This window comes from Panicum virgatum, chromosome 7N (assembly GCF_016808335.1).
Source record: "Panicum virgatum strain AP13 chromosome 7N, P.virgatum_v5, whole genome shotgun sequence".
In the NCBI taxonomy this organism is placed as follows: domain Eukaryota; kingdom Viridiplantae; phylum Streptophyta; class Magnoliopsida; order Poales; family Poaceae; genus Panicum; species Panicum virgatum.
The window spans coordinates 34,954,020-34,975,237 of NC_053151.1; the positions used below are offsets into that span (position 1 = coordinate 34,954,020).

Here is a 21,218-nt window from a genome sequence, read left to right on the forward strand (position 1 = left end):
GATGGCGGACCGGAGCGTCAACGGGAGGAGGCGCGGCGAACTGGCGGCGCTATATCTAGGGTTGCGGCCTTGCGGGGCAAGGGGCGGCCGGCAGTGTCGACGGCGGAGCCATGGAGCGGAGGTCGAAGGGGGCGGCGTCGATGGCGGGGCAAGGGAGCGGAGCTGCCGAGGTCGGAGCCGCCGAGGTCGGAAGGGGCGGCGTCGACGCGGGCGAGGGAGCAGAGGCCGGCGGGGGGCGGCGTCGACGACGGGGTGATGGAACGAAGGCCAGAGAGGGCGGCGACGCGGCGTCGACGGTGGTCGGGGACGGTGGGGCGAGGGAGCGTTGGCCGGAGGGCGGCGTCGAAGGTTGGAAGGGAGACGGGGCGGCGGCGCCGCGGCGGTGCTGCCGACCTGCCATGCGCCGTGCTGGAAGGGAGGCCGGGAGGGTGGGCCGGTGGGGTGGGGCTAGGGTTTGGCGGTCGTTTGGGCATCTGCGATTCTGGGGAGCGGGGACGGGGGAGGGGACGAGGGGTGGGGGGAGTGGAGTTGCGGTGGGTTTGTGTTTGTCGATGTAAGGCCGTGGGCTAGCTGTGTGCTTCTGTAGGCCTTTGGAGTTAGCAGGCCGCTACCGGGCCGGCCTGCTAATTCCGCGCCGGGCCGGGCCGTGCCAGCCCACGGGCTGGGGTGACGGCCCAGCCCGGGCACGGGGAGCGGGCCGGGCCAGCCCGGGCACGGTTTGGACCGGGCCGGGCCGGGCCGTGCTTGGGCCGGGCCAAATTGGCCGTGCTTCGGGCGGGCTAACGGGCTGCGGGCTGCATGGACATTTATAGTGAAGGATAGTTGCAAAAAGGCTGGTAACGTTGGGCTGTTCCCCAGCACTATGCGGAGGAAATGAGACAGGTTGTGTCATGGTGATGGATCACACCGGATGAGTTCAAGCAATTGCATCCAGTACTGTTTTGCACTCTGTTCCAAGTTCTGCCCCTACTGATGCTCCTCGACGGATGGGTGTGTGTGGATTCCGATAAAGCAGTAGTAGCCTTTGATCCACGCAAGGCACCTGTACGGACGTCGCACGCTACAGTGAGTACTGCCGGAAGCAGCCGATCTTCCTTTTCTCATTGGCTCCAAGCAGAGTCTATCAGTAACATGCGAGGATGAGTTGATCACGATCAACTTGTGGGAAGAAAGTTGGGTTGTCGAGCCAATCCTCTTTGCCCAATGGAAAAAGACTCCGCCGGCTTATCTCCTCTCGCCAATGTGCCAATAATTCCGGCGGCAGGGTACATCGGATCCACTCCGATATTCCTCACCAACTGGACACCAGATGATTTGGATCATTCCGTTCCGCCACTGGCGGAACCTACCCATTCCATGACACCGTCTTTCTTGGATTTGGTTTGGGTTTTCCGAGACTTGCCCCAAAAGAGTCCCCTCCGTCTCCGGCGACGGCGACCCGTCAGGACCACGGCTCCGGCAAGTTCCCATCCGTCACGGGACGAATGGGATGCTCCCACGTGAACGGGCATGGTGCCTGGCTCACTTGCTCTCCGGTCAAGATTGTCATGCCAGCGACAGTTCGGCCCCGCCGATTCCCCCAGCCTGACGATTCACTTCGTCCACGTAACCGGCCTCCGGGCCTTTCCTGCTCCGGATCTTTCTTGCAAGTCCCATGCATATCAACCAGTCGGAGAACACGAGCTCTGCCTCCAGAGAAGAAATGGAACCACTGGGGAGAGCCATGGGTAGTGGATAGTGAATCGCCTTCATGTGATCGGATGAGATCTTTCAGCCGGACTGTGATGGAGAGCCCTCTTCAGCTGAAGGCCAGGCCCGTATGCTGTCCGCAAGTGGGAACGCAACATCAGAAGGGGGGCGCTTGCCATGGAACCTATGGTGCAAATCACAGGAGCAAGAAAGATGGGGTTCCATGGGACCCCCTATTATGCAAGAACAAATGTGGTAAAACCTTATCTATTTCCCCGCTTTCCGCCCCCTCTTTATCTCAAGCCCATCAAATCCGCAGACATATTCTTGTTATGATAGAAAGATTAGGACATTGTATTTCGCAAATCATATTCTATCAGAAAGCTGGAAGGACGGTCTGCAGTCTCGACAGATATGCCAAAGAGCCAATGTGCCTCTGTGAGACTTGTTCAGAAGCTACACTAAGAGCTGACCGTCAAGAGATCATATTCCATCAGACAAACTAGGAGGGACGTACCGCGTACGCAGTGAGATTGGATTTGCGTAGAAAATTCACTCTGTTCGTTGTGCTGGTGCTGGTGGCTAGTGCTGGAGTGGTATGAGAGAAAAATACTGTTGGCTGGTATGCTGCAATAACTTCTACGTCACAATCCGCACTAACTGCCTCTTGAGGGCCTGTTGCATAGTAGCATCTCTGATGCTCCAAGTGAATCTTCCAGTGTGCTATTGGGGTTTCAGTCAGGACTGTTAACCCTAGTGAAGTAAAAGTGCAGCCTAGTGATAGTATGACAGTAAAAGGTCTACTATTGTCCATATTACTCAGGTGACTATAATGCCACAGACGAGGGGATTAAGCAGCTTAATTGATAAGGAAACTACATTTAGTTTCAATTTTTCCCGATAACTGAAGAACAGAACTTACAGGTTTAAATTACATTATTAAATTTCTAAATAAAGGACAGAAACAGCCATGGAGAGATGTGTTTGGATAGAAAGATGTGCACAGATAAGAATAGACATACCAGAATAATATAAGAAGAAATATATGTCAATATATCACCTTGTCATCATTATCTAAACATAAACACTATTTTATAATCTTTGGAGGATGAAGAAGACTTGATTCTGAGTTCTAGATGTCGGCATGCACTGAAATAAGCCATACAGCTGTACCACTAATTTGCTTCCCAAGCATCTACCTTAGTAAAAGTCCACTACCAATGAAGAAAGAAATTATTATGTTGGGGGAAGACAGAACAAGTATCAAGAAAATGCCTTGACGCCTTTTATGGTTGAAGCCTAATATTCCCAGCAAACAGCGTTTCAGTCAAAGGAAGTTTTCCACCATTTGTACTGAGAAGGTGATATTCACTACAAGAATGCTATGATGAATCTTTAATATGTATGCTCCAGTAAAAAGAAGGCCATGCATTCCTGCATTCACTGAAGGTGGAACTGGGCACCTGAGCTGATGAGGTTAAACAGTCCTCCCCACCACCCCTGTTATGGTAGATAAAACCAGGGCAAGATAAACCAGTTCGCCCTCCCTCGGAGGCTCTAAACTATTTAGGGTTTATATTCTTGCTTGACCTCAACTGTTACAATGGTGTCTCTTTTATAGAGACGACTGACTTGACCCCTAAGCAATATATCCTAACCGAATCAATCTAACTTGCCATAACACCCCAGGTCACTAGCTCATTCCCAAGAATGTATGTTCTAGCCTGTACAAAACAAAGAAATAGAAGAATACCAAATACTAAGGGACTTGATGCTTTGGCAGCCCCATTCGCAAAAAACTTTTATTAATGAAGGGGTGAAATAATGTTCATGCCGCAAACAAAGAAGATGATGTGTCAATCTGATAGACAAGTCAAAAGGCAACCCACTTTTCACGAGGAACGTATCATGTCTAGGGTTCAAGATATAGGGAATAAGTGAGTGTGGTCATCAGATTTTATTCATCAATATGGAATTGCAATGGACACTCCTATTTTTGTAAGATCAGATAGTGGACAGGCCTACATATTTCCAGTGATGACGACCAATATCATTATATACATTTTAAAGTTGAGATTCTAGGGAATATGGAGCACAACTCCTGATATTATGAATGCCTTCAGCACTTCAGGTTGCAAGTATAAATAGGGCATGAACCTGCGCCCATCAGTTCACCCAAGTTCACATTTGAGGCCAAGCTAGCTTCTTTGTACCTTATAGCCCAAAGCCTGTAAGAAAGACTCTAGAGCACAATCTGTTTTCCACCTTGCAACCTCAAATTTATCATTCCTCACCAACCATGTCAAGGGACCCACTAGTAGTAGGACATGTCGTTGGTGACATTTTGGATCCATTTATCAAATCAGCCTCACTTAGGGTTATGTACAACAATAAGGAACTGACCAATGGATCTGAGCTCAAGCCGTCACAAGCAGCAAATGAACCAAGGGTCGAAATTGCTGGGCACGACATGAGGAACCTTTACACTCTGGTAAGTCCATAACCAGTTCATTAATACATTGAGCAGTATTAAGCTTATGAAAAAGTAAACCTTAAGTTCAACAGGATGTATTTAGGGTCAATGAAAAAACATATATGCTTAATTATACAGGATCTCTTATTTGTGAAGTTACTGCACAGTCTCTTATTTGTAACATCTGCTTTTGGAGTTCATTGCCTTTAGTTGTTTTCAGTGCTAAAGAGCACTGAAAGCAAGAATCTCAACTTTCTGTAAGTTGTAAGCTATTCTTTATGGACTGAAAAGGACCTCTGCACTTCCGTTTCGCTTGATAGCGTCGGCACATGTACCTGACTTGCATCTTGTGTACATGGTGCTGACTAGAATAAAAACTATGCCGTCGAGAAGTACAGGAATCTTGAATAACTATGATAAGATGCAGCAATACATGTCACACGCCACACGGGACAAGTTCTCACATTTAGTAGCCTAATGAAAATGCCACTATAGTAACAGTACTGCAAGAAGTCTGGAACAAACAATTTTCCAGCATTACTATGATTTGTTTATCCTAAAACGCATCAAAGTTAGTAGATAATTTGAATGTCTAGATTGCAGGTTAAAAGAATAATGTCTTTGTGATCCTCTGAATAAAAGATAAGGAACTGTGGTCCAAATTTCAGAGATTACATGTTACTGTTAGCCATCTTTTTACTTGACAAGGAAACTGCTTCATTAGGCTAAGAGAAATATTCCCTGAAAATGACAAGCTAACATGCAACTAGGTGCTGGTGGACCCAGACTCGCCAAGTCCAAGCAACCCAACAAAAAGAGAATACCTTCATTGGTAAGACCTGGAACATTTCACAATTATTTGAAATTTATTGACTCTACAATTTCAACAGTATGATGTGAGAATTCCAAAATAAGAATTAATGCCTATCTATGTGCATGTCAAAGGTTGGTGACAGACATCCCAGAATCAACAAATGCCAGCTATGGTGGGTTCTTTCGTCTCTGTCCCTTTCACACTTCAAATGTTTCATAAATCCAAGAGTTATCTAAGATTCTATAATAAATGCATATATGTTAGTCAAGATTACATTTATATGTACCTCCTTTTACATAACAAAAACATAGCATATCATCTGTAGTTTAATGGAAAAAAATAAAATGACAATTATCAGTGCTGAATTAGGAAGGATAAACACTATCAAAAGTAGGGCATACCTGAATAGTAAGAAGCTGGCTGTCTTGTCCCTGATGATGATTCTTTGGATTGCTGCTGCAATAAAAATTTTGCAATCCAATTCCACTGAAAGTAGATTTGATTTATTCAGCTGAAATTTTATTTAGCTCAACATGAGAATTTCTGTTGTTGCCATATGTTACAAATTCAACTGTACCATAATAATTACCTGTCTCACAATATTTCCACAGATGAGAGCAACATTCCATTAACACATTTTGACATGTTTGCACAAATGTTATTACAGGAAATGAAATTGTCAGCTATGAAAACCCAAAGCCAACTGCTGGAATACATCGCTTAGTCTTTGTACTTTTTCGCCAATATGTCCAGCAAACTGTTTATGCTCCGGGATGGAGACCAAATTTCAACACTAGAGACTTTTCAGCACTTTATAATCTTGGACCTCCTGTGGCTGCGGTGTTCTTCAATTGTCAAAGGGAGAATGGTTGTGGAGGCAGACGGTACATTAGATAAGTACCAGATAACTGACAGTGGTCTGCAAGAAGGAATGTTTATTAAACGTGAAAAGATGCACAAGCTCAAGCACGCCGCAAAACGATAGTAAATGCTGGGCCTTGAAATGTAGCTTCAATTGAAAGTTAGTTTGCCATGTTGCAATTTAGTTTGCAATTTCACCATCTTGGACAACAATCTGCGTCTTCAGCGAGGGAAACTTGATGCTGATGCATATAAAAGTTGTTATTCCAGCTGTGTTCAAATTTCAAAAGCATATACCCTTCATCAAACTAACAAGTTGGCTGCAGGGTATATGAACAAAATAAATCTTGCATCAGGCCCTGTAGCTCCTCACAGAGCAATCGCAATAAAGGGTTGCTTGCTTGAGGTTTATATAACACAGTGCTAAGCTGTGCAGCATGAGCTCGACAAACCAACATCTGAACCTTTTCACCACCTGATACAGAAGTATTATAACGCAATTTACTATAGACTCAAAAGGTATCATGTAAGAGTCGGATCTCTTCTGCATTCAACCAGTCATGATGATGGAATCACCACTAGTCTTGTCCAAGCACCGCAGAGTCAACAAATGTTACAAAAAGTATCACAACAGTCTGTACCTAACTTGGTCAGCTTTAATACAAAAACAAGTACTGCCTTTGCTAGGAGTGAGAAACAACTACCATAAACACGTAGCCTCCCACCAAGGTTATTGTTAGTCTCGATCATCCAGAGTAATTCATGTGGCCTTGGTAGCAAATAACCACTTAGATCTTGTGTCCAGTCCTTTAGACCACTTGATCAACGGTTGCAATGCTCAAACAGAGTATTACAACCGTTGATCAAAAACCATTCATAATCAAGACTTATTGATCGTATTAGAAATCAGAATAAAATTTTCCAGACAGCAATAACATGCAGAAAAAATACGAGCCCTGCGTTATGCTCCCCTGTGTTTCACAATTTCAATTTGAGACGGCATGGCAAAGCTCGGCGTCCATACTGTCTGATGCCATAAACTGTAAACAATTGACTCATGAATACTCCAGGGTTTGAAACAATACTGGCTACATTCAATGCAGGAAAAATAACTGTAATTTACATCTATAAGTTAGAACCCAACTACAAGCTCAAACCATATCCTTTGCTCCTAACCAGCTAACACACTCAATGCACATAACACATGCCCCCATGAGCAGCTCATATATACATGTGAAGACCATCTCAAAGATACTACAGGAGATGGATAGTACTAGGTGAAACTCTGGACTAAGGTCAGGTCATATAACTAAGGAGCATGTTAAGTTAATCTGACGATTAGTTCTCACAGCGCTGAAGCTCTGCTTCAAGTTGCGGAGTCGCTGAGAGTATGATATCCTCATAAGGCTGCTCTTGGTTAACTTGTACGAGCCCACGGCTCTTCAGAATCTGCAGAAGAAATGCATGCATAAGGATACAAGGGTTTCACTATTTACTAATAAGCTTAAGTTACAGATAATTTTTTATCAACAGAGTAGAACTATGATGGATTGAATAAGTAAAATGGGATGCCCAAGATCCACAGCTTGATGATATATAATGATACCTTAGTAAAGAAATACACTCTATTAATTTGGTCACAAGGAAAGGATAGCTCATGATGGAAAGGTGAAGGAAATTTGAATTATCAACACAAAACACGATCAATCATTGAAGAAAGAACATGAAGTCACATGGATTACCATCAAAGCAGGAGGTTACAGTAACCATACCAGAGTTTCATAGAAGAAAGTTGCTGAAGTTCTCCTCTTTTCCCCTTCAAGAACTTGATTAAGACTTAAAGAATTAGCTCCCTCCTTACTCTTCTTATCCAGGAATAGCTGGTGTAGGCAACTTGCTATTTTCCTAAATTAGTAAATTTAGTAAGCAATAGATTAAGAGGGAGAAGCAGGGAGGAAATAATGATAATCCATAAGCAACAGAACAAGATCATTAGCTACCTAGTTTTAGTTGAATTCAGCAAACCTGCAAAACAGCATTGTGCATATAAGAGCCTGACAAAGTACAAAAACATCTACAACACAGCATAAGGTATAACAGTTTATGAACATTACCTTCATCTCTGGTGTGCTCATCATATATAGGAATATCCTGCACATAAACGTCATTTCAAATACAGCAATTTTCATCATAAACCATAGAAAACCCTATCATGTGAGTTTGATGCATGCAGTAGCTTACCTCGCCTATATTATCTAGAGCATCATTCAGCGCATCATTGTGCAACGGAATTTGGTTTTCTGATTCATGGAGACCCTTCTTTGGTGGTATTTCCGAACTAGGTTCATCTCCTTTGATTTGAGTGCCCTTCTCTTTGGCTGTATCTTCATGACATTCACAACCTCCACCTTGAACAGGCTCACTTTCTGTGTGACAGCTAACATGTGCCTCAAAATCTGTCTGATCATTCAGTGCTCCATTGTGCAATGGAATTTCATTTTCTGATTCACGTAGTCCCTTCTTTGGTGGTATTTCTGAACTAGGTTCATCTCCATCGACTTGAGTGCCCTTTTCTTTGGCTGTATCTTCATCACATTCACAAACTCCATCTTGATCAGGCCCATTTTCTGTGTGACAGCCAACAGGTGTATCAATATCTGTCCGCTCATCCAATTTTCTTCTTTTTGATGCATCTAGAATGGTTTCACGTTTTGTACTTCCAGTATCCTTGCAAGAATAGACAGATTCAGTGTGCTCGTAGGAAAGACGCCTCCTTGCTCTAACTGATTCCTCACATGAATTTTCAGGTGCCTCTGGTGCACTTACGCGTGCAAGAGAAATTGAGGTCTTATCTGTCAAAATAAGAGGACGCACTGAGTTATTGTTGAAGTTTACATCAATAATTGAGTCTAACAATGCATGAATATGTGACTTACATGGAATCATTGGATCCAAGAATGTATATGGTAGAGAACCAACTTTTGCCACCTTCCAGGTATCAAGACGAGTGTGAGGTGCCTTCCTTCTTTGCTTCACTAAATCAGTTGCATCATTTATTGCTTCTCTCAACATCCTACAATACATAAAAATGTAAATAATACATGTTACAGTTTTGTGAAAGCATTGGATGGTCATGGTCCATAATATTCTGAGAATCACTTCAAAGGAAGCGCAGGTCACTATCTCCCTACTCCCAACAAAAAGTAAAGTGGTGAATCTGGAAAACAAAGAACTTATAGGACTAAAACTTCACTGTGGAAACTTCTATGGCGGCTTGTTCGACTAGGTTAGGTTTCTTGAATCATTTGATTTGATTTACAATTCAGTTTAAGGTCAAAATCCCTAGAGAGCCTATATAATTAAACCCCAATAAACCAGCTTTTGGGATTTTCTGTTAGCAACCCAGGACATTAGCATGAAAGTTATTTTTCCATGTTGATTTTTAGTTCTCAAGTGAAAATATTCTATTTCTATCCAAATAATTATTATAATTACGTTAGACGTGTTCCATGTCTTTAATATCCATATGAAACACAACTGAGAGCCTAGTTCTATCAGAGCAGTCAAAACCCAGCTTAATCTGATAAGAACACAGCATAAGCTAACAAATACCTACTGCTCTGACACCTCCAAACACACATGTACAGGTAATGCAACTTGTGAAAGAGTCTGTACAAGGAAGCCAGAAGTTGTTCTTACTCATTTGATAGTACGGTACCCTCATCATACAACGACCAAGTTAATCTTCTCCTAACCCGCCGCCTGCCTTCTCGTTCTGTTGGTATGTAGTCCTCCTTATTGTACAATGCCCTCCTCCTTTTTCTAGTAGCCTGGCTCTTCTCAGTTTTAGCTGGTGTCCTAACCCCAAATGTAGGAGAAGATGATGGCCCTGGATCAGAAGTGAATGAAGCTCACAATTAGTATGATTAAGACCATAAGATACAACAAATAATTGTCACAAGACCAGACCTGGGACACCCTCTGGCAAAGGCTCTAGTGTAAAAGGTGATAGCTCATTCTCTGCCCTTGTTTCACAGCTTAAGACAGGAGCTTCAAGTGACTCATGTTGCCCAGGTAGAGATTTATTCGATTTTCCTAGAGGTGAATCACTCGCTGATGCTTCAATTGTGGGGTTATTTGCACTAAGACTCCCACAAGTCATGTTCTCCAGAATATTCTCGGAGTTTTGCCCTTCGTGACTTCTGTTTCAATGCAAGCTTAATCTGATCAATATATGTCAACAGTATGACCTAAAAATCTGGTAGTGAAAGGTTTGCTGTGACAAAAGAAAATTTGTGGTAAAAAAATTGATTTTACTCACTCTTGCGGAGGGATATGAGTCATAGAACAGGTAGAACCCCCATTATTCTCATCCATATTCACTTCACTTATAGAATCATCCCCAGTTTTGCTTTTCTCTGAAGGATAGTTGGCTTCGGCCACCATATTCATCATATCAGGCGGAAGAACACTGTTCCAAATTTGTTTTAGGAACTAAAAACAGAAGAAATGTGCTCTTATGCTGTTAGAAAGGCAACAGAGCAAGGTGTACCTACTCCTTCACTGGTGTGAACCAAGCAGAATCGGCGTTCTGGTTTTCTCTTCCTGGTTTATCCGCTTCGGTACTCAAGTCCAGAATATTATTTGCTTCACTAATGGCATGCATCACTTCACATGGGACAGAGCTGCACACAAGGAAGCTCAGAAATCCTATGGACATAACCTTCTTTTACAATCATTAGGAAGATGCTCAAGTTCTTACATGTATTCCGGCATAAAACATGTAGAATCAACATCGGATGAACATGACGCCATCCGATATGACTGTAGCAATGAATAAACTTTAAGCTTCCGTTTTTCAAAGCAATAAGATGAAAAAACAAGTTGAAGCCAGCAAAGTTGAATCATAACATTCGAAAAGCAAAGAGTAGAACATGTCTAAGGAGCAATTGTGAGAGTAATTATTTTGTAAAATAGTCTATGAAAGAGCTGAGACTAACTTAACTTGTAATTGCATATATTCAAAACTAACACCACATGATACAACAGCAGGCTAGAGCACTGCACAGGTCACAGGTGGGGGCATCTAGAGCAGCACCAATATGTTGTTGAACAGACCAAACCCTATCGATTGCAGGCCTCACAACACCTTTAGTTAGGATAGGACTTGGCACAAACATGGTCTGTGGTAGGGGGTGTTGAAGCATTATTACTAATCTTTCAGCTTGTCATTTATAGCGCACAAGGAATGTCTGCAACTGTTGGGAAGGTTGGACTGCTGCTGGATGCTTGTGGATTCAGTTCCTCATGTGGAATATGTTTTGTTGGGGACAAAAAGAAACATATGTGATAAACAGTTGGCTGCTATTTGGCCTGCTTGGGGCCTGTCACACTTCTGCATTGCAGTAGGTGGCAGCCCCAGTGACACCTTTCTTCCAATGCTTGGGAGTCTGGTAGGTTCATAGTGTCACTTAGTTCATACAGTTGGTTAGATCAGTGATTCTTCATTTCGGATGTTACTGTTAAAAAATGTGCTCCCTCCTTTCTTTTATATATGATGTTGGATAGTTCAGCAGTGAACTACCCAGAGTCATATACAAAAGCAGGGGCGGAGGAAGACCTAGGGCGCCACTAGGGCCATGGCCCGTTTTGTCTACAGTGTACAATACTGCAGCAAAGAGGCCCAGCTAAGCAAGCCCAATCAGCCCATGGAGTGGCCCTAGGCGCTGGGCTGGCCCAGCTATGCCCCTGTATAAAAGGAAGGAGGGAGCATCTCATAATGGGTTCACGTGCATGCCAATGTGATCAGACAAGGAGAGGGAGCTGGGTACCTCATACAAATACGGGGCATGATGGCGCTCATCATCCAATAGAATATCTACACAAAAAAAGGAAGCAGGGAATGTATAAAATGTTCGTTTTCAAAAAAAAAATGTATGAAATGTTTCACGATCAAAAGGAAGCAGGGAACGTATTTGCAACTTTTCAATTATATGCGTGCTAGTCCGAAATGCAGAGGTCTGATTGAAGTATCTCAAGGAAACAAAATGGATGGGAAAGGAAAGCAACAAAAGTAAAGGCTATGCTAATGGCATCAATACCTTGACGTGCCGAGTGATGGTGATCCTCACCTTCATCATCTCTGCAAAGAAGGTTAAAAGGGTAGCTAAGAAACCACGTTCCATGTAACAAAATAATGAGACTACAGACTAGTATATGATCAGGAATGCTTACGTATCTTCAGCAATCCCCAAATCGAAAGAGTCAAGCTCAAATCTTTTTGGTATTGTGAAGGTTGGCAGATCATGGCACACACGTGCTTCCCGGATTACCACAGATGTTCGTACAATAACTTCTGTTTCTACCCTTACAGAGAGGCCTTCACTTGATACCAGGCTAGAGACTTCAGTTGTTCTCACAGCATGAACAGGTTTCTTGGCTTTGCTAGTTTTTTTATGACCTGCCACCGATCTTCCTGCACGGATAGCTTTATTCACTTGCTTCAAAACTCCATGTGTCGACCCTCCAGTTGATGCGCTAGGTTCCACACATTGTCTTAGTTGCAATTGGTGAATTATCTCACAATCATGGCACAGGTAATACACTTTCTTGGAGTATATCCTAACAATACCAAACAGAAGCTGCGCCAGTATTCTGAGGGAAATTCTGTGTGGGCCCTGGACATCAGATAAAATCTCATCTGCCAACATCGAAACAAAATGCATCAGCATTACAAACCTATTAGGAGAATTCCTGAATAAGATAGCTTGGTCTAGTAAAGGAAAGTTACCCCTTTTCTACCAACATTACCAGCAACTTTAACAGCACTTCTTACATATCATCATCTAATTCAATGCTATAAATCGGTGCACGATATGGCCAATTGGTTCACATGGTAAATGTGGTTAGCGCACCCGATTCTCAGGATTATGCTCGAGTGCCATCAATAAAACACTCCGACCTAAAACCCCCAAACCTTACACTGGCCAAAACCATCAATCAAAACACCACCCAAAACTGAGATGACAAACAGAGTTACAAACACTACACCGCAGGAACTGGCACCAAACTCCCCCTCGCATGCCAATTTTAAAACCTAAACCCCCACATAAACCCCTCCCATCTCCCTTCTGCCACTGCTCCGAACCAACATCACAAATTTCTACATTAGAGAGTGGACACCGAAGGGGGATTGCTCTCGCATTGCTGGAGTGAACACCGAGTCGTTACCTACGGAGGCGACGATGTCCGTGCGCGCGACCTGGTCCCGGGTGAGCGCCGCCTCGGCGCAGAACGCCGTCACCCACACCGTCCCGAGCGGGCCCTTTTTCGACAGCAGGGCCTTGGAGTAGAACATCTCCGCGGCCCCCTGTCGTAGCCGCTTGCTCGAAACACCGAGCGCCGCCGCCGCCGCGCCGCACCAATGCAAACCCCTGCCCAGGCCTGCCCAACTGCCGCCGAGAGTGGAGGAAGACAGCGCGGTCCGCGTGCGAGGCGTGGCGGTTTTTGGTTTGGGGTTTTGCGGGGCGTCTGACGAGAGCAGAGGAGGGGGAGGGGGAGGGGGCGCAGTGGCTTCAAGGGGAAGGAGGGGGAAGCGGAGGGAGGGGGGAGAAACGAAACGGCTCGCCGGCGTGCCGAAGTGACGTGATTGCCCCTCGTTGAGTCGTTGAAGAGGTTTTTTTAAAAACATTTTGGGGTTGTTTTCCTTCTCTTTCCTTTTTCCTGTTGGCCTGCGTTTGGATGTGTGTTATTGCCTCCTATTTTTATGAGCGACCTACATACTATAATAGAGCATATAAACGGCAATGACTAGTGAGATTGGTGAGACAAACAAAATCAAATATATAGGATCAGATATGATTTGCATTAATTATTCCAGGTTTTTCAGTTTCTTAGGTGTTGAGATGTGGTATTTAGTAGAGCATCGAACTAGATAATTATTTACATATTCATCTGACAGTCTCGTTATCGGTAAATTGTTGAATCCAGATAACCTCGCATGTGTGAAAGAATGAATTTGAAAGTTTAAATGTTCCATTTACCAGGCTACCAGCGGTGCATATGCGAAACTACCTTTTTTTTTAACAAGGGTTACAAGAGGTTGGCGGCTGAAGAAGTGAAGAGCGAGGCCGATCTTCCGAATAGGGAAAATACAGGGCAGCACTTCACAGTGAGCGGGTGAGTCACATTTTAAACCTGGGGGACGGGAACCTACACGGAGCCCGTAAAGATGACCGTTGTAAATTCTGCCAGACTGCCAGTGAACAGCCCTCTACGGTCATTTCTCCTCCTCGGAGACTCGGATGAGCATGAAACTGCGGCCTGGGGGCTGGGGTGAGGCGGGGAGCGACGGGACGCACCTCGAGGTAAATGCAGAGGAGGCCGACGTGAATCACACTCGCTTCGAGGTGGGGGGCACGGGGCCCACCAGTAAGCGACCCACTGAATTCTCCGGCTGCACGTACGATGGCTCTCGACGGCTTTCCAGCAGCGCATCGTTTGTTACTGCGCCCTGCGACGCCCGCTGGGTGGCCAACACGTGCAGGAACCGGACCCCTTCACCTTTCTCAGCACCGGCGAGTCCCGTCGGGGCCAACCAACGAGGTCTCGTCGTCGGAGTTGGCGCCGGCAGCAGGTTGTTATCTAGTTACCGCACCAATGGGGAAACATTTGGAGTTAATTCCCTGAATGACATTGAAATTTTCATTAATCCCTTGAATGCCATTTCTTGAATGCCACTAAATGACATTGAAAAAATTTTTTTGTGTCTATGAGCAAACATTTGTGCAAATCAATGCTAATCAAAAACACAATCCAATGAACCATCCAAGTACACGTCTTCAAACATCCAAGTGCAAGCATGCTACTAGGGAAAAGTCTAATTTTCACTCTCGAACTATCGCAAAAATCTGATTTTCAACCTTTAACTACGAAATCGGACAACATAGATCATCCAACTGTCAAAACTAGACAAATTTGGCCCTTGGAGTGGTTTTGAAGGTGGTTCTGTATTTTCTAAAAAAATTAAATAAATTTAATTAGATTTAAAAAAAATTAAAACTAATTCACTTTAAATCAGAAAAATATGAAACTAGTACCAAAATTTTTCTAAAAATGTAACCTATCTATTATTGTTCCATTTGAATCTTAGATATTAAAAATAATAGGTATAACTGCAAGTAGCCAAATATTATGAACATAAAAAAATTAGATCTGAATAGCTCACAAGTCATGTGACAGTAGATAAGTTATATTTTTAGAAAACTTTTGAGACCCATTTCATAATTTTTTGACTTAAAATGAATTACTTATAATTTTTTTAGTGTAAAATTGAATATTTTTAATTCTCACAAAATGAAAAACCACCTTCAAAACCACCTAGGGGACAAATTTGCCCGGTTTTGAAAGTTAGATGGCCTATGTTGTCCGATTTCGTAGTTGAAGTTGAAAACCGGACTTTTGCGATAGCTGGAGGGTGTAAACCGGACTTAGCCCTGCTTCCTTACTGATGATGCAAATGCTCCTCCCCTTTTTGCCGTTTGTAGTTGTGGACGCAGTGAGCACTCCCATGTCAATTTCCGAAGCGATCTCCGCAACCATGGACACCAAAGTTGCACCAACAACCGCTGCAATTACATTGCATCCATAAAGAGAGGAGGTCCTCACAACCAGGAGTATCAGGTAAATGGCAAAAGCAATGGAGCGAAACAGGCGGTAAAGGCGTGAGGCGGAGAACAAGGGACGCAAAGGCGAGTAAAAACTAGAGTGGCACGTGGCAGCACAATTCGTGAGGCTAACTTCAGGCCATGTGCGCAAAAGAGCGCAAATGCAGCTTCAACTCTGGTGTAGTCACGTTGTACTGGAGCGATTACTGGATACTACAGGCCAACGAAGCTCGCTCCATAAACATCCGTAGCACTTCACTTCGAACAGCTATAATGCGAAAACCATGTCCCAGTGACTATATTTTGCAAGCACGGCGCCACATTCTAAGATATGTAGTTTGCTCAGTGTTTGTACAAGGCCCTGGAATTCTGTCAATTGCATGTCATACTGTAAAGTGGGGCCGTTGGGCAGGAACAAAACAAATGGAACACAACGAATACTACCCAATCAATGCGCCTAAACCAGATGAATAAAGATAGTACTCCCAATCACAGAAATTGCCTAACAAATGCGTTTGTGTAATTTAAAAACAAAAAAAAAGTCTACAAGGGTTTTACCTTTGCTGTAATCTAAGTGAGCCATAATGCAGCGACAGGAAAAAAAACACCTTTAGGAGACAAAAGATAAAACTGGGATATGCTAATTTCCGATGGAACATAGGGGATCAGCTATATATCTCAATGGTATATAGGGAATTTGCTCAACTTCTTTACTCCCCTAAAGCTCTGTTCCATGTAAGCTCACCATAAAGTACTACAGACTAAATTTCACCTGATTGACTGTTATTTATCACAGGGAACCACTTCGCTCTGTGTTTTTCAGTAAGCTATGTTAGGACTGTCAAGTGAACACATGCTACCTATGCAAACAAAAACTGTAGAAGAATAATCTACAAATCAGTTAGAAGAATGGTTATATTAATGTACAAGGAAGGATAGTGCACTGACCACCATGGTTCAATAGTAAAAGATGAACACTTTTGAAGGCCCTCCACAAAATTTAGTCACTTAGGTACAACAAGCTGACGGCCATCAAGCTTCCTATCTTGAAGCAGCCACAGCTTAGCTGCAGACGTGTCATACAACAATGGTAGTGAGTTTAACAAATTTTCCCAGCTCTTGGGAGGTAGAAAGAAGCAATTATCACCAGGTGCAAAGTACAAAACAAGGGAACATATCATCAGCTAACAAGTAAAATAACAGAAGAGCAATTTCCCAGTCAAGGCTATTAAAAACCTGCGTGCAAGTGTAGCAAGCAACAAGTAAACTACATTGCTCAATAACAACAAGAAGACTGAGCTTTTAGCACCATGAATACCTTATATATGCTTCAAATGCTTAGTCATAAATCACGTTTTGAGTGAAAACTGGAAAGACTATTCAAATACTAGCCATTTGGCTAGAAAGGATACAGAAGGATACCAAAGAACCTAATATGTATTTCTAAGGTTTCAGCACATGCAATGTTTTCATAGTGATGAACTTAACAGGGGAGCAAAGAGCATACAAGAAGGGATGCACAACATGATGAATTGCAATAGATCTGCCACGGTTTCTCTCTTTGATATTAAATAAATTAACATCAAGATCAAAATTAACTACAAAGCAGAAATTAGATCCACAAATTTAAATCCAAGTTCCAAATTTGTTTTGCGGACATATCTCACAATTGATCTAACTATCTATCTTGGTAGTGAAATAAGTCAGAAAAGTGCTCCGATCTCGGCTATGAAATTCCACTGATCTCTTGCAATTGAGATGGCAAGGAGAAACGTCTATGCAAGAAATATTTCGCTCCACAGTTTTCAGGTCATTTCTTTCAGCCATTTTCCTTGTCAACTTATTATTTACAATTTGACATCGAAGCAGCTGCTCAATGAATGTTACATGCATGATCCAGACACATCAAAATGGAAGATATCACATTAATATTCAGACTGTTCACCTAAATAGTCTTACGAGGATCACACATTTCATACAGGTGCAACTGATCTTTCAGGAAAGAAGATAAGTTCCACGTTCGTTAGGTTTTAGTCAGCAATACATCACTTGTAGCAATTGGCTTGTGAATATATTACCTTCCAAGTTATATTAAATGCCCATTGATTTCCTGGTGATTTGGTGAAAAGCAAAAGGCATCCTTCCCCTGCGCTTCTTTCGTCTCTTGCAAACAAAATGCAAAGATCAAAAGAAAAGGCACGAGAAGCATAAAGAATAACAATAATGATGATGTTTTATTTTAATCCAACGCACTGAACATTGTTTACAACGTACCAATCTGGCATATTTTACATACAGAAGTTCCAAAGGTGAAACTGGTGTAACCAATAAAAGCCAACACGCCACACCTTACGATGCAGGCAGATTATATTGCTTTTAGGATCAATCTGGATGGTGTGTTAATTCCTGCAACAAAATTTCTATGACGGGCCACAAGGAGAAACCTTATCCACTTAAACTGGCACCAAGCCTGCTAAAGAACACTATCAGTCGCTGCTAGACACCGAGAAGATTGATACTTCATGTCCATGGCACATCTCACCTCAGAAGATATCTGACCTCGCTGATTCAGGGTGAAGCATAACAGTTAGTACGGATAGGAACCCAATCAGGTTCTGTTCAGCCAAAAAGCCCACGGTTGCTTATGTTCCCTTGCAGTTCTTTCAAACGTTGCTCTTCTAGAGGGTCAGGACTCTTCATGTACCGTTTGGTACGCCTGTTATTTTAATAAAATTATAAGAAATCAATTTATGCTGTATGAAATAGAACCATGTAACATTAGGCCAAAGTGGAAGATGTGATTCAAAAATTACCTGTCCAGTTCATTAAGTGCAGGGAATGTTGGCATGAAGTCCTTGGATTTAGGCAGAGGAACTTCAGAGAACCATTTGTGCTTCAGAGCATCATCTGCCGATATACGCTGTACGATAGAAACAAGGGTGCTCAGACAGGTTTGCATGATGAGAATACAAGAACACAAAAGTAATGCCAATTGGAGATTATGAATTGCACCTTATCAGGGTCATAAGTTAGCAGACTGTTCAACAGATCAAAACCAGCTTCAGACAGAATTGGTCGCCCAGAAAAAGATGCAGCTGGGAACTTATCTCTTAGCCTATTATACCTGGGAAGGACAAAAAAAAATCAATACTATCAAATGGAAATGCAAATTCAGCAAAATAACAACAAAGGAAAGTATAAATGCAGACATACGGTTGTTTGACAAAGTTGACTTTCACACCAGGTAATTTGGCATAGCCAGGCCAAATCTTCTCATTAGGTGTGCCAAGTGTTCTAAATATCTGCCAAAAAGTAGCTTCAATGTGAGATGTCATCAAATAAAAGCTATATCAAGAGCTGCAGGACTATAGGAGATCAGCACAAATTAAATACCTTATCTAGCTGTTCAAACTCTGTTTTTCCATTGAATAATGGTTCTTTGGCCAGAAGCTCTGCCATTATACAGCCCACAGACCACATATCAATAGCAGTAGAATACTCCTTTGTTCCTAGCAATAGCTCTGGGGCCCTGTAGCCACAAGGAGCAATAAAGGTGAGTCCTTGGTTGACCGAACAGAACTCTCAATGAATAACTTTAGAAGAAAACCAAAACACTGCTGAGGAATCTGATGTTGGCCGATGACCTACCTGTACCACAAAGTCACAACCAGTTGAGTATAAGGTTTTAGTGGGCTCCCATATTGACGAGACAGTCCAAAATCACATATTTTCAACTCACCGCGATTATTCAGCAAAAGATTTGATGTCTTCAGATCCCTGAATGAAATGATGTGCGTGTATCAGCAACACAAGAACAGATTCAACATATTCAAACAAAAACAAAAGTAAACAATAATTACCTATGAAGTACCCAATTGTCATGTAGATACTTTACACCCTCTAATAGTTGAAGCATCAAACATTTGACCTCACTTTGTGTATATGGTTGTTTCATTGTCTCCATGACACCTTTTAGATCATGTTCCATGTACTCCATAACCATAAAAATACTATCTAGACTACTTCCAACTACTACTTCCTTAACATCCACAATCGAAGGATGGTGGAAAGACAAGAGGATATTTATTTCCCTTAGAGAGGTTAATGGAAAACCTTCTCGCTCCTTCTCCATTTTTACCTTCTTCAGTGCAACAATCTCATTTGTCTTCTTATCCCTTGCTCTATATACAACACCGTATGTGCCCTCATTAATTTTGTTGAGCCTCTCAAACTCATCAACACTTCTGCAACCTTGAAGCATATTGATACACCTGTGTGGTGCCTTCACTGGTTCAGGTGTTTCAGGTCTGCGAGCTTCATCCTCTGAATCAGTATCTGACATTCTATTTTGTGCATCACTGTCACTGGCCTGCCCCCTGTCAACATCCATATAGTCATCTTTATCTACTACAAAATCTTCTTTCTCGTCGTTACCCATTCTCCCAGAGTCAGATGACCTAGACATGGTCCTTCCTCCAGAGATATCACTGACCACAACCTCACCAAGTTCTGGACTTGCCCTTTTCCACTGCCCTGGCACAGAGTCTGCAGGTGATGCACTTTTCTTCTTCATTGATGCTTCAACATCTTCTTCATCATCATTAGCACCAGCCCATCTTGAAGTTGATATGTTCCTCATTGTTGGATATTCCTCTTCCTCCTCAGCCACCCTATTCTCCTCATGCTCTGGCAACTGCTTAGCACTCTCTGTACCAACAGTAGGCTCCACATCCATAGGTGACTTCTCCACAGCTAATATCACTGGGATGTGGTCTTTTGGAGGCAATGGTGGAGGTGGTGGGAGCTCAGCAGGCTCAGATTCTACCACTTTCTTGGCACCTGTTGCATCAGAATGTGGCGGCTTTGGGCTCTCCCTGTCCCAAATTATGGGCGAGAATTTCCTCTTCTTGCTCGGAGACGAGACCGCTGCACCAGCCATAGCTGATGCGGCCGCAGCCTGGCCCTCCCTGCTAGAACTGGTAATTCCATTCTCCCTTCCTCTATGCGGCCTCCCACCGGAGTCATCGGACGCACTGCCGCTCAGCACCTCACCGGGCTCACAGTCACCGAGCCTACCCGCGAGGCGGCTCCTGGGTGGGGGCGAGCGGCGGCGACCGTGGCCGTTGGCGTAGTCCCTGCCACCCCTGCTGCGCCCGCCGTCGCGGCGGCGGTCCGCGTCGCGATGGCGGCCGCCAAGATGGTGGTGCTGCTCTTTACTCCTCCTGGAGGCCTCCGCGTCGAGCTCCCGCTCCCTCGCCTCGTAGTCCCTGTACCCTCCGTGGCGCCCAGCGGCCATAAGCGAACCGAACGAGCCCCGCACGAGGTTCCGCGGCAAACCCTAGATCCGTACCAAAACCTAGAAAAATTCGGCGGGGGTTCGGACCAGGATGGAGTTCGGATCTGACCTTTTGGATCGGGCGGCCTCTTGGACGCCGGCCGCCGGCCGGGCACGGAGGAGTATGCGAGAAGGGTCGGGAACGCGGCGTCAAAGGGGTGTGTGGTGGTTGGTGCGGCGGCGATGCGGAAGAGAGGAGGAAGGGACGGAAGCGACTGCTCCTCGGGCGGCCGCTCCGCGTTGTTACGGGTCGGCTCCCGGCTTTTTCCTTTTCGGGCTTCGTTCGAGGAACCCGCGGCCTCCGTGCGTACGTGGTTCCGCGCGTGTATGACGGGTGGGGCCGAGGGTAGGGAGGTCGCATGTGTGTATGACTGGGTGCGT

The 21,218-nt window shown here is 43.9% G+C and overlaps 3 protein-coding genes and 2 long non-coding RNA genes across 10 annotated transcripts; 2 read left to right on the forward strand and 3 right to left on the reverse strand.

The window, feature by feature from the left end:
• The first annotated feature begins 1,021 nt into the window (after window positions 1-1,021).
• Window positions 1,022-6,248, forward strand: LOC120680636 (protein FLOWERING LOCUS T-like). The gene is made up of 4 exons (XM_039962142.1): window positions 1,022-4,180; window positions 4,933-4,994; window positions 5,108-5,148; window positions 5,644-6,248. Exons 1-4 carry the CDS (start codon window positions 3,989-3,991, stop codon window positions 5,871-5,873), a joined length of 525 nt encoding a protein of 174 aa, XP_039818076.1. The 5' UTR covers window positions 1,022-3,988; the 3' UTR covers window positions 5,874-6,248.
• Window positions 4,236-6,004, reverse strand: LOC120680637. The gene is made up of 3 exons (XR_005677747.1): window positions 5,566-6,004; window positions 5,378-5,487; window positions 4,236-4,573 (listed from the first exon to the last, which is right to left on the reverse strand). It is a non-coding gene; the product is annotated as an uncharacterized LOC120680637 (long non-coding RNA).
• A 620-nt stretch (window positions 6,249-6,868) lies between the features above and the next one.
• On the reverse strand, window positions 6,869-17,718 carry LOC120680634 (sister chromatid cohesion 1 protein 2-like). Of its 6 annotated transcripts, XM_039962137.1 has the most exons (18): window positions 17,581-17,611; window positions 16,451-16,568; window positions 15,344-15,463; window positions 14,198-14,521; window positions 12,072-12,537; window positions 11,939-11,979; window positions 11,669-11,715; window positions 10,600-10,661; window positions 10,394-10,522; window positions 10,159-10,308; window positions 9,807-10,039; window positions 9,537-9,726; window positions 8,774-8,910; window positions 8,079-8,689; window positions 7,952-7,988; window positions 7,838-7,862; window positions 7,610-7,742; window positions 6,881-7,286 (listed from the first exon to the last, which is right to left on the reverse strand). In XM_039962137.1, exons 4-18 carry the CDS (start codon window positions 14,331-14,333, stop codon window positions 7,176-7,178), a joined length of 2,508 nt encoding a protein of 835 aa, XP_039818071.1. In that variant the 5' UTR covers window positions 14,334-14,521; window positions 15,344-15,463; window positions 16,451-16,568; window positions 17,581-17,611; the 3' UTR covers window positions 6,881-7,175. The 6 variants fall into 6 exon arrangements, 5 of the variants coding, with proteins under 5 accessions (XP_039818069.1, XP_039818071.1, XP_039818073.1 ...); XM_039962139.1 differs by lacking the exon at window positions 15,344-15,463 and having other exon boundaries at window positions 16,451-16,620; window positions 17,581-17,718; XM_039962138.1 differs by lacking the exon at window positions 15,344-15,463 and having other exon boundaries at window positions 14,198-14,480; window positions 17,581-17,600.
• LOC120680638 lies at window positions 8,924-10,070 on the forward strand. Its single transcript, XR_005677748.1, has 2 exons — window positions 8,924-9,123; window positions 9,485-10,070. It is a non-coding gene; the product is annotated as an uncharacterized LOC120680638 (long non-coding RNA).
• LOC120680635 (cyclin-dependent kinase G-2) lies at window positions 17,711-21,080 on the reverse strand. Its single transcript, XM_039962141.1, has 7 exons — window positions 19,363-21,080; window positions 19,151-19,279; window positions 18,896-19,031; window positions 18,716-18,804; window positions 18,515-18,626; window positions 18,316-18,422; window positions 17,711-18,218 (listed from the first exon to the last, which is right to left on the reverse strand). Exons 1-7 carry the CDS (start codon window positions 20,796-20,798, stop codon window positions 18,122-18,124), a joined length of 2,106 nt encoding a protein of 701 aa, XP_039818075.1. The 5' UTR covers window positions 20,799-21,080; the 3' UTR covers window positions 17,711-18,121.
• Between the last annotated feature and the right edge of the window lie 138 nt (window positions 21,081-21,218).

Excerpts from the sequence above, each read along its gene's own strand:
- LOC120680636 (XM_039962142.1), top strand. The coding sequence starts at position 3,989 with ATGTCAAGGGACCCACTAGTAGTAGGACATGTCGTTGGTGACATTTTG. Across the intron at positions 4,181-4,932 it reads TGAGGAACCTTTACACTCTG|GTGCTGGTGGACCCAGACTC; the intron begins GTAAGTCCATAA and ends ACATGCAACTAG. Across the intron at positions 5,149-5,643 it reads ATCAACAAATGCCAGCTATG|GAAATGAAATTGTCAGCTAT; the intron begins GTGGGTTCTTTC and ends ATGTTATTACAG.
- LOC120680634 (XM_039962139.1), bottom strand. The coding sequence starts at position 14,333 with ATGCGCTGCTGGAAAGCCGTCGAGAGCCATCGTACGTGCAGCCGGAGA. Across the intron at positions 11,980-12,071 it reads TTGGGGATTGCTGAAGATAC|AGATGATGAAGGTGAGGATC; the intron begins GTAAGCATTCCT and ends CCTTCTTTGCAG. Across the intron at positions 10,309-10,393 it reads TGGTTCACACCAGTGAAGGA|TGTTCTTCCGCCTGATATGA; the intron begins GTAGGTACACCT and ends AATTTGGAACAG.
- LOC120680635 (XM_039962141.1), bottom strand. The coding sequence starts at position 20,798 with ATGGCCGCTGGGCGCCACGGAGGGTACAGGGACTACGAGGCGAGGGAG. Across the intron at positions 19,032-19,150 it reads GTTGTGACTTTGTGGTACAG|GGCCCCAGAGCTATTGCTAG; the intron begins GTAGGTCATCGG and ends TTGTGGCTACAG. Across the intron at positions 18,219-18,315 it reads GCACTTAATGAACTGGACAG|GCGTACCAAACGGTACATGA; the intron begins GTAATTTTTGAA and ends TTAAAATAACAG.